Here is a 12,335-nt window from a genome sequence, read left to right on the forward strand (position 1 = left end):
GTGGACGTTAATTCCCTGTGAGCAGAAGAGATAGGCTTCACAGAAATGATACGCATTAGAGTTAACATCAGCTACTGGAAAAACCCACGGTGCTTTTGGACCTCACACACACGCAAATGCAAATGCAAACGCACACACAAACATTTCGCAACACTGATGATATCAGATTGCAGGCTGACGATTGGTCAGAATTCAAACCTGTGACGTGGTTTCTCCAGCTTAAATAGCGGAGCTGAACCCTTGAGAGCAGAAGCAGTGAGAGCTGTCAGAGAGGAACCATAGACACCATCGCTGAACCGGACCCTGGACCCTCTGAGGAACCTGAGGACATGTCTTTGAACCGGAGAGAGACCAGGAAGAGAAGATTTGGTAGGTGCCCTTTTTAGAGGATTCAAAATAACTAATCCAGTAAACAATATGTTTTCATCTGCATGCTTTTAGATTCACGTTTAGCAACGTTTTAATTCAGAGTGACCGACCTGATGAACCAGCGACCGTAGAGACAGATTTATTCTCCTAAATAACGACATGTGTGTGTTCTAGACAAAACCCTTTTTTTTTGTTACCTTACTTGACGTGTGACTACGCCCGTGAGTTACGGACTACTGATAGGCATCTAAAGTAGTTGTGTGTTTCATGATATATGTTTGTTATATACGTGGAACAGAGTGCAGAGTAACTTTAGAGCCGAACACAAGTTTAGTATTTTCATTACCACGATGGTAGCCACGCAGTATGAATATATGTATGAACATACTCTGCGTGTCCGTGTGTGTGCGCTTGAGTGCATCAGTGAGTCTGTGTGTCAAAAGGAGGACATCAGATAAGCGTTGAAGAAAAACATTTCGCAACACGTAATTGAGAATTAAAACACGTGATGTGTTTTTTTCCAGCTGACAGAGAAAAGATGGAGGCTAGGTTCAGAAGCAGTGAAGGCCATCAGAGAGTAACCATGGTCACCATGTCTGAACCGGACCCTGGACCCTCTGAGGAACCTGAGGACACGTCTTTGGACCGGAGGGAGACCAGGAAGAGAAGATTTGGTAGGTGCCCCTTTTTAGAGAATTTAAAAGAAATAATCCAGTCCGAAAAAATGATCCAAAATAAAATATGTTTTACTCCACATACATTTAAGATTGATGTTTCGAACACTTTTTTAGCCAAAGTGACCGTGTGTGTGTGTGTGTGTGTGTGTGTGTGTGTGTGTGTGTGTGTGTGTGTGTGTGTGTGTGTCCTACTCCTGAACAGTTCTATGGTTGCACATCGCTGTCGTTGTGAGCATCGGACTGCTGAGTATTCTCCTCATCTCCCTGCGCTTCAGTGAGTCTGAATCATATCATCCTGAATATAATTACAATACAGTTACGATCATATTAATGATTGTAGTAATAGCAATGATGATGATAATTATTGTTTTTGTTAGAATTAGTGTTAATAATATGAATGATCTTACTACTATGTAACAGCAGGCCTGTCGGACAAGTTGCTCTGCACAGTTGGTCAACACGCATGTGCCAAGCAGCCTGCAGCTCACACACACACACACACACACAGCACACGCAAACGCACACAAACACCGCACGCACGCACACACACACACACACACACACGTGCAAACGCACACATGCACCGCACACATGCACACGCACACACACACACACATGCACGCACACACCACACACACACACATGTGCACGAACACACACGTTACAAGACAAAGGCAGCACAGGACACCGCATACACACACACCGCACACACATGCACGCACGCACGCACGCACGCACGCACGCACACACACACACACACCGCACACACACACACACACACACACACACACACACACACACACACACACACACACACACACACACACACACACACACACACACACACACACACACACACACACACACAGCACGTGCGAACGCACACATACACCGCATACACACACACCGCATACACACACACATGCACACACATGCACGCTCATACACACACTGCACACTACTACTACTACTGATGTCTGAACGACATTGATGTCCGCATATAAAGCATCAAGTGTGAATCACCCTCAGGGTCGAATCTCCTGATATACAAATGTGGCGACAATGGGGTGGACTTCAAATGATTATGCTTGCTTCATAGCGTAAGGAGAAAATGATTATGCTTGCTTCATCATGTAATAGGTGAACCAACATGTTATACGTTGTAACATTATCGGTAAAATGTTATTATATTATGCGCTCAGAAATGTGTTCCATTATCGACCAGGGATTCCACGTTATAGCTCTGGGTTTAAGTCCACCTAGAGGTTGAGCGCAACGCGGACTAGTTAGAATAATAACAGTTATAATCATATTAATGATTGTAATAATAGCAATGATAATGATCATTATTGTTTTTGTTAGAATTAGTGTTAATAATATGAATGATTGTAACAATAGCTACGATAATGATATTGATAATTATAGTTATTGTTATTTTAATTGGTATTAATATTAATAATATGTCATGTTCTCTTTCAGGGGGGATGGACTTTGTGTTTGGTTGGCTGTGGGTCCTGTGACGTTTAGAGACGATGTCGTTCTGTTTTAGAGCTCATTCCTTCTGTACTCCTCTGTCCTGTCCTAGACACACCGTCACCTTGGAAGGAGGGGAGAGAGCGCTTACTGGATGAACTCGGTGAGGGTTTTATCCAAGTTATTACATCAATCGCATTATTAACATTTTTTTTCTTTTGTGATTTATGTTTGACCATCCCCTCTTCCTTATAACTTCACATTTTATATTGTCAGGCTAACAGAGCATAGACCGTGTTAAACTACCACCAAATAAATGTGGTCTACTAAAGACATTTTTCTATTGTCGTCTATTAGGGTCATGCTTCTATTGACGTCTATTAAGGTTGTGCTTCTATTGTGGTCTGTTAAGGTCAGGTCTCAGGGTTGTGTGTCAGTAATGAAGACGGTAAGATAAGCAGTTCTGTGTTTGTTAAGGATTTTCTTTTACATTCAACAGATGAATTGGCGCTTCAGGGCTGGATGTTTTACGACCAGAGTTTCTACCTTATGTCTACCACTAAGAAGAGCTGGAAGGCCAGTAGAGAAGACTGTCTGCGGAGAAACGCAGACCTGGTGGTTATCAACAGCAGAGAAGAACAGGTGTGTGTGTGTGTGGGGAGAGACATTGTTGTGTGAGTGTGTGTGAGAGAGAGAGACATTGTGTGAGTGATTGAGAGAGAGAGAGAGACGTGTGAGTGTGTGTGAGAGAGAGAGACATTGTGTGAGTGTGTGTGAGAGAGAGAGACATTGTGTGAGTGTGAGAAAGAGAGAGATTGCGTGTGTGTGTGTGTGTGTGTGTGTGTTCAGCTGTGTTGTCATGACAACAGATGCTATTACCTTTGGAAACAGGGGTTTCTCAGCAGAATGTTCGAGCGTTCCTGGATTGGACTGAGCAGTAGAGACACAAAGGGGACCTTCAAGTGGGTGGATGGTACCCCCATGACCTCAAGGTAAGGCTGATGACTCTGTTCAGCAGCATCTCTTCTCTGAGAGTGACAGAGTGACCTCACCTCAACACTGGGCTCCACTGTCTCCTCCTCGTGGTTCTCAGTTTGAGACGCGCTAAACCAGGCGATGACAGCGGAGCAGAAGTCTGTGTCGTAGCAGGGGAGGACGGCTGGTCCAGACAACCGTGTGACAGACTGCACCACTGGATCTGTGAGAAGGCCGTGGACCTGGATCATCTGGAGGCTGAGCTGGACAAAGAGGGTCCGTAGACTTTGTTTGTGTTCATGAGTGGAGAACGGTTCCTCCTTTCTGTTCTCTGTGCCGTAGACACAGTATATATACTCTTTATGAGTGGAAAGGTGGTTGGGTGTTGGGTTAGGTCTACTAAGGTCAGGTTTCTATTATGGTCTGCTAATGCCATGTTTCTATTGTGGTCTACTAAGGCCATGTTTCTATTGTGGTCTACTAAGGTCATGTCTCTATTGCGGTCTACTAAGACCATGTTTCCATTGTTGTCTACTTAGGTCATGTTTCTACTGTGGGCTACTAAAGTCAGGTTTATATTGTGGTCTACTTAGACCATGTTTCTATTGTGGTCTACTAGGGCCATGTTTCTACTGTGGGCTACTAAAGTCAGGTTTCTATTGTGGTCTACTGTGGACCTGTATTAGGAGAGAGTGAAGGGAGTGTCTGATGGTGCATCTCTAGATACGTGTTGTAAACGTTCACTCCTCTCCTCCTGGTTTCTTCAGGTTCAGTGATGCCCACGGAGGAGGAGGAGGCCCCCAGCATCACAAAGTTCCACTCCACTACCCAGGTGTTGCCCGTGGGCCAAACGGCCTGCTACACCTGCGATGCCAGCGGCACACCGGAGCCCACCGTCGAGTGGCTCCACAACGGCAGGCCCCTGGAGAGGAACGGCACAGACGACCAATCAGAGGCCTGGGTGGAGAGGGGGTTCCTCTTCGTCAGAGGGGTGAGGTCTGGCGTGAACACGGTCTGCTGCATGGCAAGCAACAGCGCTGGCACGGCCAATCACACCGCTGAGCTGCTTGTCTTTGGTAAGATCTGGATCCAAGGAGAGATGTTTGTTGTTGATGTATTTATAACGTTGTTGTTGAGGTGTGTATATATTTAAGCAATAGATCACGACAGGCTGTGTCGTTCATTATACCACAGTGAAGGGGGTCGCCGTCCCTCCGCTGCGTGTCGGGACGGACAACGCCCCTTAACTGTGGTATAATGACCGTATACCACTGACTGAAGTGATCTATTGCTTTTATAAAACGGTTACGCAAGTATGGCGAAATGAAAGTCATAGACACCCTCAATTTTGAAAAAGCTAGAAAGTCGGAAAAGCATTATTTTAACGAATACAAAAAAGTTGTCCCTCCTGGCTGCCGGCAAAGTGTACGGCGGTTGCTATGCAACACACTGTAGCGTCCTTCAGAGAGAAGGCTAGAGACGGTAGCTCGGTTCGCCGGCAATTTAGCCTACTGTCGAGTTCACTCACCGTGTGCCTATTGCTTTACAACATTTCCACCCCCTCCAGCAATCAACATGTTTTTTAGGCTTCAGTGAACTATGCTATTGCTTTTATACATAAATAAACAACAGTTCAAGTTAGGTGCGGAGTGATACTGAACTCTGTAAACTGAACGGGCGTCATAGCTGTGTGTATACGCTCAATATACAACAGTTGGGAACCAATCAGATCGCTTGATTTAAGCCACCCGTTTTATAAATATATATATATATATTCATAAATGTATGTGTATATATATATATACATGTATACAAAATTATATATATATGTGTGTGTGTATATATATGTATATATATATGTGTATATATATATATATATATATATATATATATATATATACCAACTGAAAACAAATCCTCATCCGCTTATCAGGGGTCGGGTCGCGGGGGCTCAAGCATGAATCAGCATTTTTTTTAATTTTCCAATGGAAACGGATGGGGGGATTTTGGGCGAATAACCTGGAATATCTCGGGAATTATGAATAATATCATGTCTTGTTCTCCCGTCAGATGCCTGTGAACTCACACTGGACCCAAACACAGCCTTCAGATACCTCTCTCTGTCTGAGGACAACAGAAAGGTGACGCGGGTTGGAGAGGACCAGTCGTATCCGGATCACCCAGAGAGATTTGACCGCCTGCCCCAGGTGTTGTGTAGAGAGGCTCTGACTGGCCGCTGTTACTGGGAGGTAGAGTGGAAAGGACATGTTGATATAGGAGTGACATACAGAGGAATCACAAGGAGAGGATGGGGTGATGACAGCCTGCTTGGAGAGAACAACAAGTCCTGGAGTCTTGCTTGTCATGATGGTGGTTACATTGCCCGGTACAACGGTAGAGGGACAGACATACGTCTCCCCCCCGCTGGCTCTACCAGAGTAGGAGTGTATCTGGACCGGCCTGCTGGCACTCTGTCCTTCTACAGAGTGTCCCGAGGTGTAGGAGGGTCCTCAGACACACTGACACACATCCACACCTTCAGGTCCACCTTCACCCAGGAGGACCTCCTCCCTGGGTTTGGGGTAGCGTGGGAGGAGGGAACCTCAGTGTCTCTGTGTCGGTTGTAGAAAAAAAAAAAGAGCGGCGGGGCGGGCACACACACACACACACACACACACACAACAAGTTGTTGGGGGGCGGGGGGGGGGGGGGTTACGGTCCACGTAAGGTCTGTGGGCTTAACGGAGGCGTTCCAGGCGCCTGTCACCTGGAGCGCGTCTATACGTTGACTTTGTACAGATCGGCGCCGCCCCGTCTCTTTTGGCGTGAGCGCGGCTTTAGGCTGATCACTGTCGCGTCCACGCAAATCTGATAGGTCAATGAACAGTGAGGATAGTTGAGATTGTCATCCCTCTCTTCGCCCCGTTCCCCAAACGTGACATACAAAATGTCCTGGAACCAAAGAGATATTTATAAGATATAACAAACAAAATAATTCTGAAGCTCTGCCACCAGGGGGTGCTGCTGCACCTGCCGCACCCCTACTTCCCACGCCCCTGTCTCTCTGTCTCTGTCTCTCTTTCTCCCTCTCTATCCCTCTCGCTCTCTTTCTTTCTCGTCTATCCTCTCCCTCCGTCCCCCCGTCTCCCTCTCCCCGTCCTCCCCCCCGTCTCCCTCTCCCCCTCCCCCTCCTCCCTCCCCCTCCTCCCCCCCGTCTCCCTCCCCCTAGTCTCCCTCTCCCCCTCCCCCTGTCTCCCTCTCCCCCTCCCCTCCCGCTCCCCCTCCTTCCCCCTCGTCTACCCCTCCTCCCCCCCCCGTCTCCCTCTCCCCCTCCTTTTTATGGGGCTTCCTAAAAGTTGATGCTGGTAAACCATGAAAGGAAGAGACTTTTAAGATCTTCCATAGGGTTACCTGAGCAGGTTTTATTAAGATTTCATTTTTAATTTGAAATGTATATTAAATACCTATTGATGGTAAATCACATGTTTTTTTTATGCTACAATATTTGTCCATTTTCAGACATTAACATATTTTATTCTCCAGGGCTCTGATCATCACTTTTGTCCTAATCCTAACAAGGATGATTTAGATGAGATTAGATTCATTAGGATCCCGATTAGCAACACACCAGAGAGAGAGCTAGTCTTCCTGGGTCCCAAACATCAAATATAGACAACAGACAATCACTTGTTTGACCTTATGTCAAACTCAAATAGAAATAGACTAATAAAAAAGTTTAAAAAAGATATGAAGGCTACAAAAAGAAATGACAACATTAAAAATGTATATACATTATGGACCACATGATTTTTTTTGCAGACTTTTTAAAGTTGTATTTGCTATTTTTGCTAGAACGTATGTTTTTTTTGGTAGTTCATTCCATAATGAAATAGTTGTGTAAATGATGGTATTTTTCAGTAGATTGGACCTCGGTCTGGGTAAAGCTAGCTGTCCTTTACTTGCTCCTCTAGTGCTATGACCGTGTCTGTCAGACACACTGACTAGACCTTCAGCAAAGAAGGCGGGTCTTTTGCAGTTTAAGACTGACCTTAGGAACAACAAGAGGTTAAGAGAGATTGTTTGTTTTACTGTGAGCCATGAAAGGCTAGTATGCATTACTTCAGTGTTAGTGTGAGTAGAGCAGCTCGGTGCCAAAGGAACCTGATTTAAAGCAGGTTTTATATTTCATTCATAATAACCAGGAGGTCTGTGTTGTAAATGACTTTAAACTGAGTATTGATTCCTGGTGTTCTGTTGGGAACCAAACGGCAGCAGAACATGTTCAGTTATTAAAGATACGTGCACACCTGTTTATGATTAGTAAAGTCTGCAGCTTCTATTGTTTCAGTCCTTGTGTTTATTGTGTACATGTAAGGGACTATTTTTCTGTTGCATTTGTTAATGAAGCATCATTTTAATAAACAACTCAGTGGATCCAACTGAATGTTCTCGTGTGTTCAGCCCATCATCATTCTCCTTTTATTACTAAATAATGTTACATAAGTGCCTTAAGAATAATAATTTGTTAATCAGAAATTATGAATAAAACAACAAATGTTGTTCTGATATTATTCTGGGACCTCCTCCCTGGGTTTTGGTTAGGGGGGGGGGGGGGGGGGGGGGCGGTGCCTCAGTGTCTCTGTGTCCGTTGAAGAAAGAAACCACAGACAGACGGCCGGACACACACTCTCTGTCTCTCTCTCTCTCTCTGTCCCCGTCTCTCTCTCTCTCCCCGTCTCCCTCTCCCCCCCGTCTCCCTGTGATTGGACGACACTGTGGATCAGAGTGAGCGTCCGTTAACCTGCTGACCACTGATTGGTCAACGAGCAACAGGTGTGCCGCCTCCCCCCAGCCCCAGCGTCCAATCAGACTCAGAGCAGGTGAGGCTGCTGAGACCACACCCAGTTTGGTTTCTCTCTCTCTCTCTCTCTCTCTCTCTCTCTCTCTCTCTCTCTCTCTCTCTCTCTCTCTCTCTCTCTCTCTCTCTCTCTCTCTCTCTCTCTCTCTCTCTCTCTCTCCTAGTGTCTCAGAGGTTCTGGGTTCGATTCCCAACGCAATATTCCCTCTGTGAGCCCAACCCTCTCCCTGTGATTGGACGACACTGTTGCTCAGAGTGAGCGTCCGTTAACCTGGTGACCACTGATTGGTCAACGAGCAACAGGTGTGCAGCCTCCCCCAGCCCCAGGTTGGTTTTCAAGTCTCGTGAGAACCCTTCCTCTCTCTCTCTCTCTCTCTCTCTCTCTCTCTCTCTCTCTCTCTCTCTCTCTCTCTCTCTCTCCCCTCTCCCCTCTCCTCTCTCCCCTCTCCCCCCTCCCTCCCCCTCTCCCTCCCTTTCTCTCCATCTCCCTCACCTTTACCTTTTGACCTTTGACCTTCCAGGGGTCAGCCTATCAGAGCGCAGCGTGCTGGTCCCCGACCCCAGGGGCTTCTGGGAGAAAGTGTGTGGCTGGGTCGTACCAAGTGACCAAGGAGGAGGGGTGGACATCTCTTCAGCCCTCACTGCCTCTGGTCTGTAGACACACACACACACACACACACACACACACACACACACACACACTAGGGATGTGAATAACTCAAATTTTTCATGGTCGAATAATCAGTGGGTGGTATGAACGAATAATCGATTATTCGATGTGTGCCGACATTCACAAAGGCAGCCATGGATCATCGGTGTTACGTCCCCCTGGTAACGCATACCATGGCGGTCAGGGAAGGTGTCCTTCCCCTGTGTGGTGGGGGAGGCGCTGCTTCACTATTTGGGCGATTTGGCTCTTCCCTTTCTGCAGCAGGTGCAACTGATTGACCTGATTGGCCTATAAAAGGAGGAAGACATCCAGCCTGTCGGTCTCTCGCTGCCTGGGTGACAGAAGCTGCTGCCGCCAAACCTCATCGTCTTTATTTTGGTTTTGTTGTACATTCTCATTACACCAGTCCATAACACATTACACATAGTTAAGCTGCCATCTACACTGATACTTAATTTCCTTGTTAGGGCCTTTTATTTTTAAATAAATGTACCAAAAACTTGTCACTGCGTGTCTCCCAATTTGTTATGCCAGCATGAGCCATGTGGTCATAACAATCGGCAAGAAATCACTTAATATCTTAAACGCACAAAAACCTAACTTAACAGTGATCAGTGTTTGTGGTGTATGCATATATCTTAATATTTATGCTTGTGTATTGTGTATATTGTTTTTCTGTACATGATTAACTATTAGTGCTACAGAACCAACATTAGTTCCGTCGTTAATTCTTGTTTATTTGAATGGGAAAAAATGTTAACGGTCAAAATGTTAAAAATCGAGGGAGGGAGGAGCCTGGAGGGAGGGAGGGAGGAGCCTGGAGGGAGGGAGGGGCCTGGAGGGAGGGAGGGAGGGAGGGGCCTGGAGGGAGGGAGGGAGGGAGGAGCCTGGAGGGAGGGAGGGGCCTGGAGGGAGGGAGGGAGGGGCCTGGAGGGGAGGGAGGGAGGGAGGAGCCTGGAGGAGGGAGGGGCCTGGAGGGAGGGAGGGAGGAGCCTGGAGGGAGGGAGGAGCCTGGAGGGAGGGAGGGAGGAGCCTGGAGGGAGGGAGGAGCCTGGAGGGAGGGAGGGAGGAGCCTGAGGAGGGAGGGAGGGGCCTGGAGGAGGGAGGGAGGAGCCTGGAGGGAGGGAGGGAGGGGCCTGGAGGGAGGGAGGAGCCTGGAGGTGCCTCAGTGTCTCTGTGTCCGTTGTAGAAAGAAACCACAGACAGGCGGCTGGACACACGCACACACTGGGATTGGGATCACTTGACGAGGTAATAACGACCCCACAACCAAACCAGGAGGGATAATGTTACAACCAAGGCAAATAAAATATTAACCATAGACAGAACAAGGAGACAAACAAGACATAGACGGAACAAGGAGGAGTCTGTGCTCTTATAGGAGAAATGTGCTGCACCTTATTAAATAATTAATTATATTATTATTTAATAAGTATAATAATATATAATTATATAATAATTATATAATAATATTTATTTTATTATAATTATATTAATAAAGTTACAAATTAAAAACGTTCCACACACGCTTTGATTCACAGCCAGTCAACGCCTGCCCTCTGGTGGACAAAACGAGAACTGCACGCAGCATATATTTTGTGGTCAGGAAACGAGTTGAACTTCGCTTAATCTCTAAAAATTAAAATATATAACTACACATTACAGGCCACAATACAAGACGAACACCGCTGTTTTTAAAGTTTTGATTTTTTTCATACAATAAATTATAAATTAAAAAATATTCCCACACACGCCAATATTCAGTCGGTCAACGCCTGCCCTCTGGTGGACAAAACGAGAACTGCGCGCAGTATATATTTTCTGTGGCCAGGAAGGCGAATTCACACGAGTTGAACTTCGGTAAAGCTCTAAAAAACATGAAACTGTATTAAAAACACGTCGTGTGTAGAAAACGGGAGTAGAGCAACGTCAGACCTCGTCTGCAAATTAAAACATGAGCTCCAACTCAATACTTGCGTTTAAAGTTGCTGGTCGGACTGTAGACAATGACCCCCGCCCCACGGAGGAGGAAGTCTAGATCCGGATATCCGGTATCGGCTCCACCGGTGGGCGGGATTATATCGTCCCCCATGGGTTACCGTAGCTCCTTATCACGCCACAGGTCACCCAGATCGGTGTTCAAAGAAACGCAATTCATGTAATAAAATAAACCTAACAGCGTCACGCTTGTTGTTAAGACTGTGATTATATTTTAGATTTAATCTGTCTATTTTAGATCTATTTTAGATAACTGTCGTCCAGTTTCACTATTAAACGACGATTATAAATGACTAACCTACATTCACACTGACAGATTAAAACGGTTCAAAGGAGCAACAGGTCTGTACGTAACAATATGAGGCGAGTGACCTTCTGGAGCACAGCCGTCCGCTAGAGGACAAAGGGTGTTGTTTTATCCCCTGACTCCTACAAGGCGTTTGATACGTCACAACATCAGCTCCTGTTTAAAGTCGTGCATATGTACGGATCTGGACCTCGATTCTGTAACATAACAGAATCATTTTACAACGGCAGCACTAGTTCAGGAGCACCCCCCCCCCCCCCTCGCTTCACCGTCAATAGAGGGCTTCAACAAGGACGCAACGTCTCCCGTTCCTCTTTGTTTAGGCAGAAGAAATGTTGGCCGTTCTTATTCTAAACTCTGATGTTGTCAAGCTGAATGTTTTCGATGAACAGATCATATGAGCCAACTGGCCGATGACACCACCGTCTTCTTAAAAGGTTTAGAACGAATCCCTAAAGTCCCTAAATGTAAATGTATAGAAAGTACTAAATTAAAACATTTCATCCATTACGTTTACATGTGATACTTTGAAACTTCAGAATTTGTTCTTTATTATTTGTAATTCAATGAGTGTGTGTGTGTGTGTGTGTGTAATGTAAAATGGGAACAGACTGAATAATATATGTTTTATATGAACACTGTCTAATAAAGGTGTAATGTAAAATGGGAACAGACTGAATAATATATGTTTATATGAACACTGTCCTAATAAAGGTGTAATGTAAAATGGGAACAGACTGAATAATATATGTTTTATATGAACACTGTCTAATAAATGTGTAATGTAAAACGGGAACAGACTGAATAATATATGTTTTATATGAACACTGTCTAATAAATGTGTAATGTAAAAGTGGGAACAGACTGAATAATATATGTTTTATATGACACTGTCTAATAAAGGTGTAATGTAAAATGGAACAGACTGAATAATATATGTTTTATATGAACACTGTCTAATAAAGGTGTAATGTAAAATGGAACAGACTGAATAATATATGTTTTATA

At 45.3% G+C, this 12,335-nt stretch overlaps 1 protein-coding gene across 1 annotated transcript; it reads left to right on the forward strand.

Annotated features, from left to right (window-relative positions):
- The first annotated feature begins 218 nt into the window (after nt 1–218).
- LOC311372795 (uncharacterized protein) lies at nt 219–6,134 on the forward strand. Its single transcript, XM_084489750.1, has 9 exons — nt 219–369; nt 894–1,043; nt 1,249–1,320; nt 2,632–2,682; nt 3,019–3,161; nt 3,411–3,511; nt 3,613–3,770; nt 4,262–4,570; nt 5,565–6,134. Exons 1-9 carry the CDS (start codon nt 330–332, stop codon nt 6,119–6,121), a joined length of 1,581 nt encoding a protein of 526 aa, XP_084345876.1. The 5' UTR covers nt 219–329; the 3' UTR covers nt 6,122–6,134.
- Nucleotides 6,135–12,335: the final 6,201 nt, after the last annotated feature.

This window comes from Micromesistius poutassou (assembly GCF_964030765.1).
Source record: "Micromesistius poutassou genome assembly, contig: SCAFFOLD_2282, whole genome shotgun sequence".
Classification (NCBI taxonomy): Eukaryota; Metazoa; Chordata; class Actinopteri; order Gadiformes; family Gadidae; genus Micromesistius; species Micromesistius poutassou.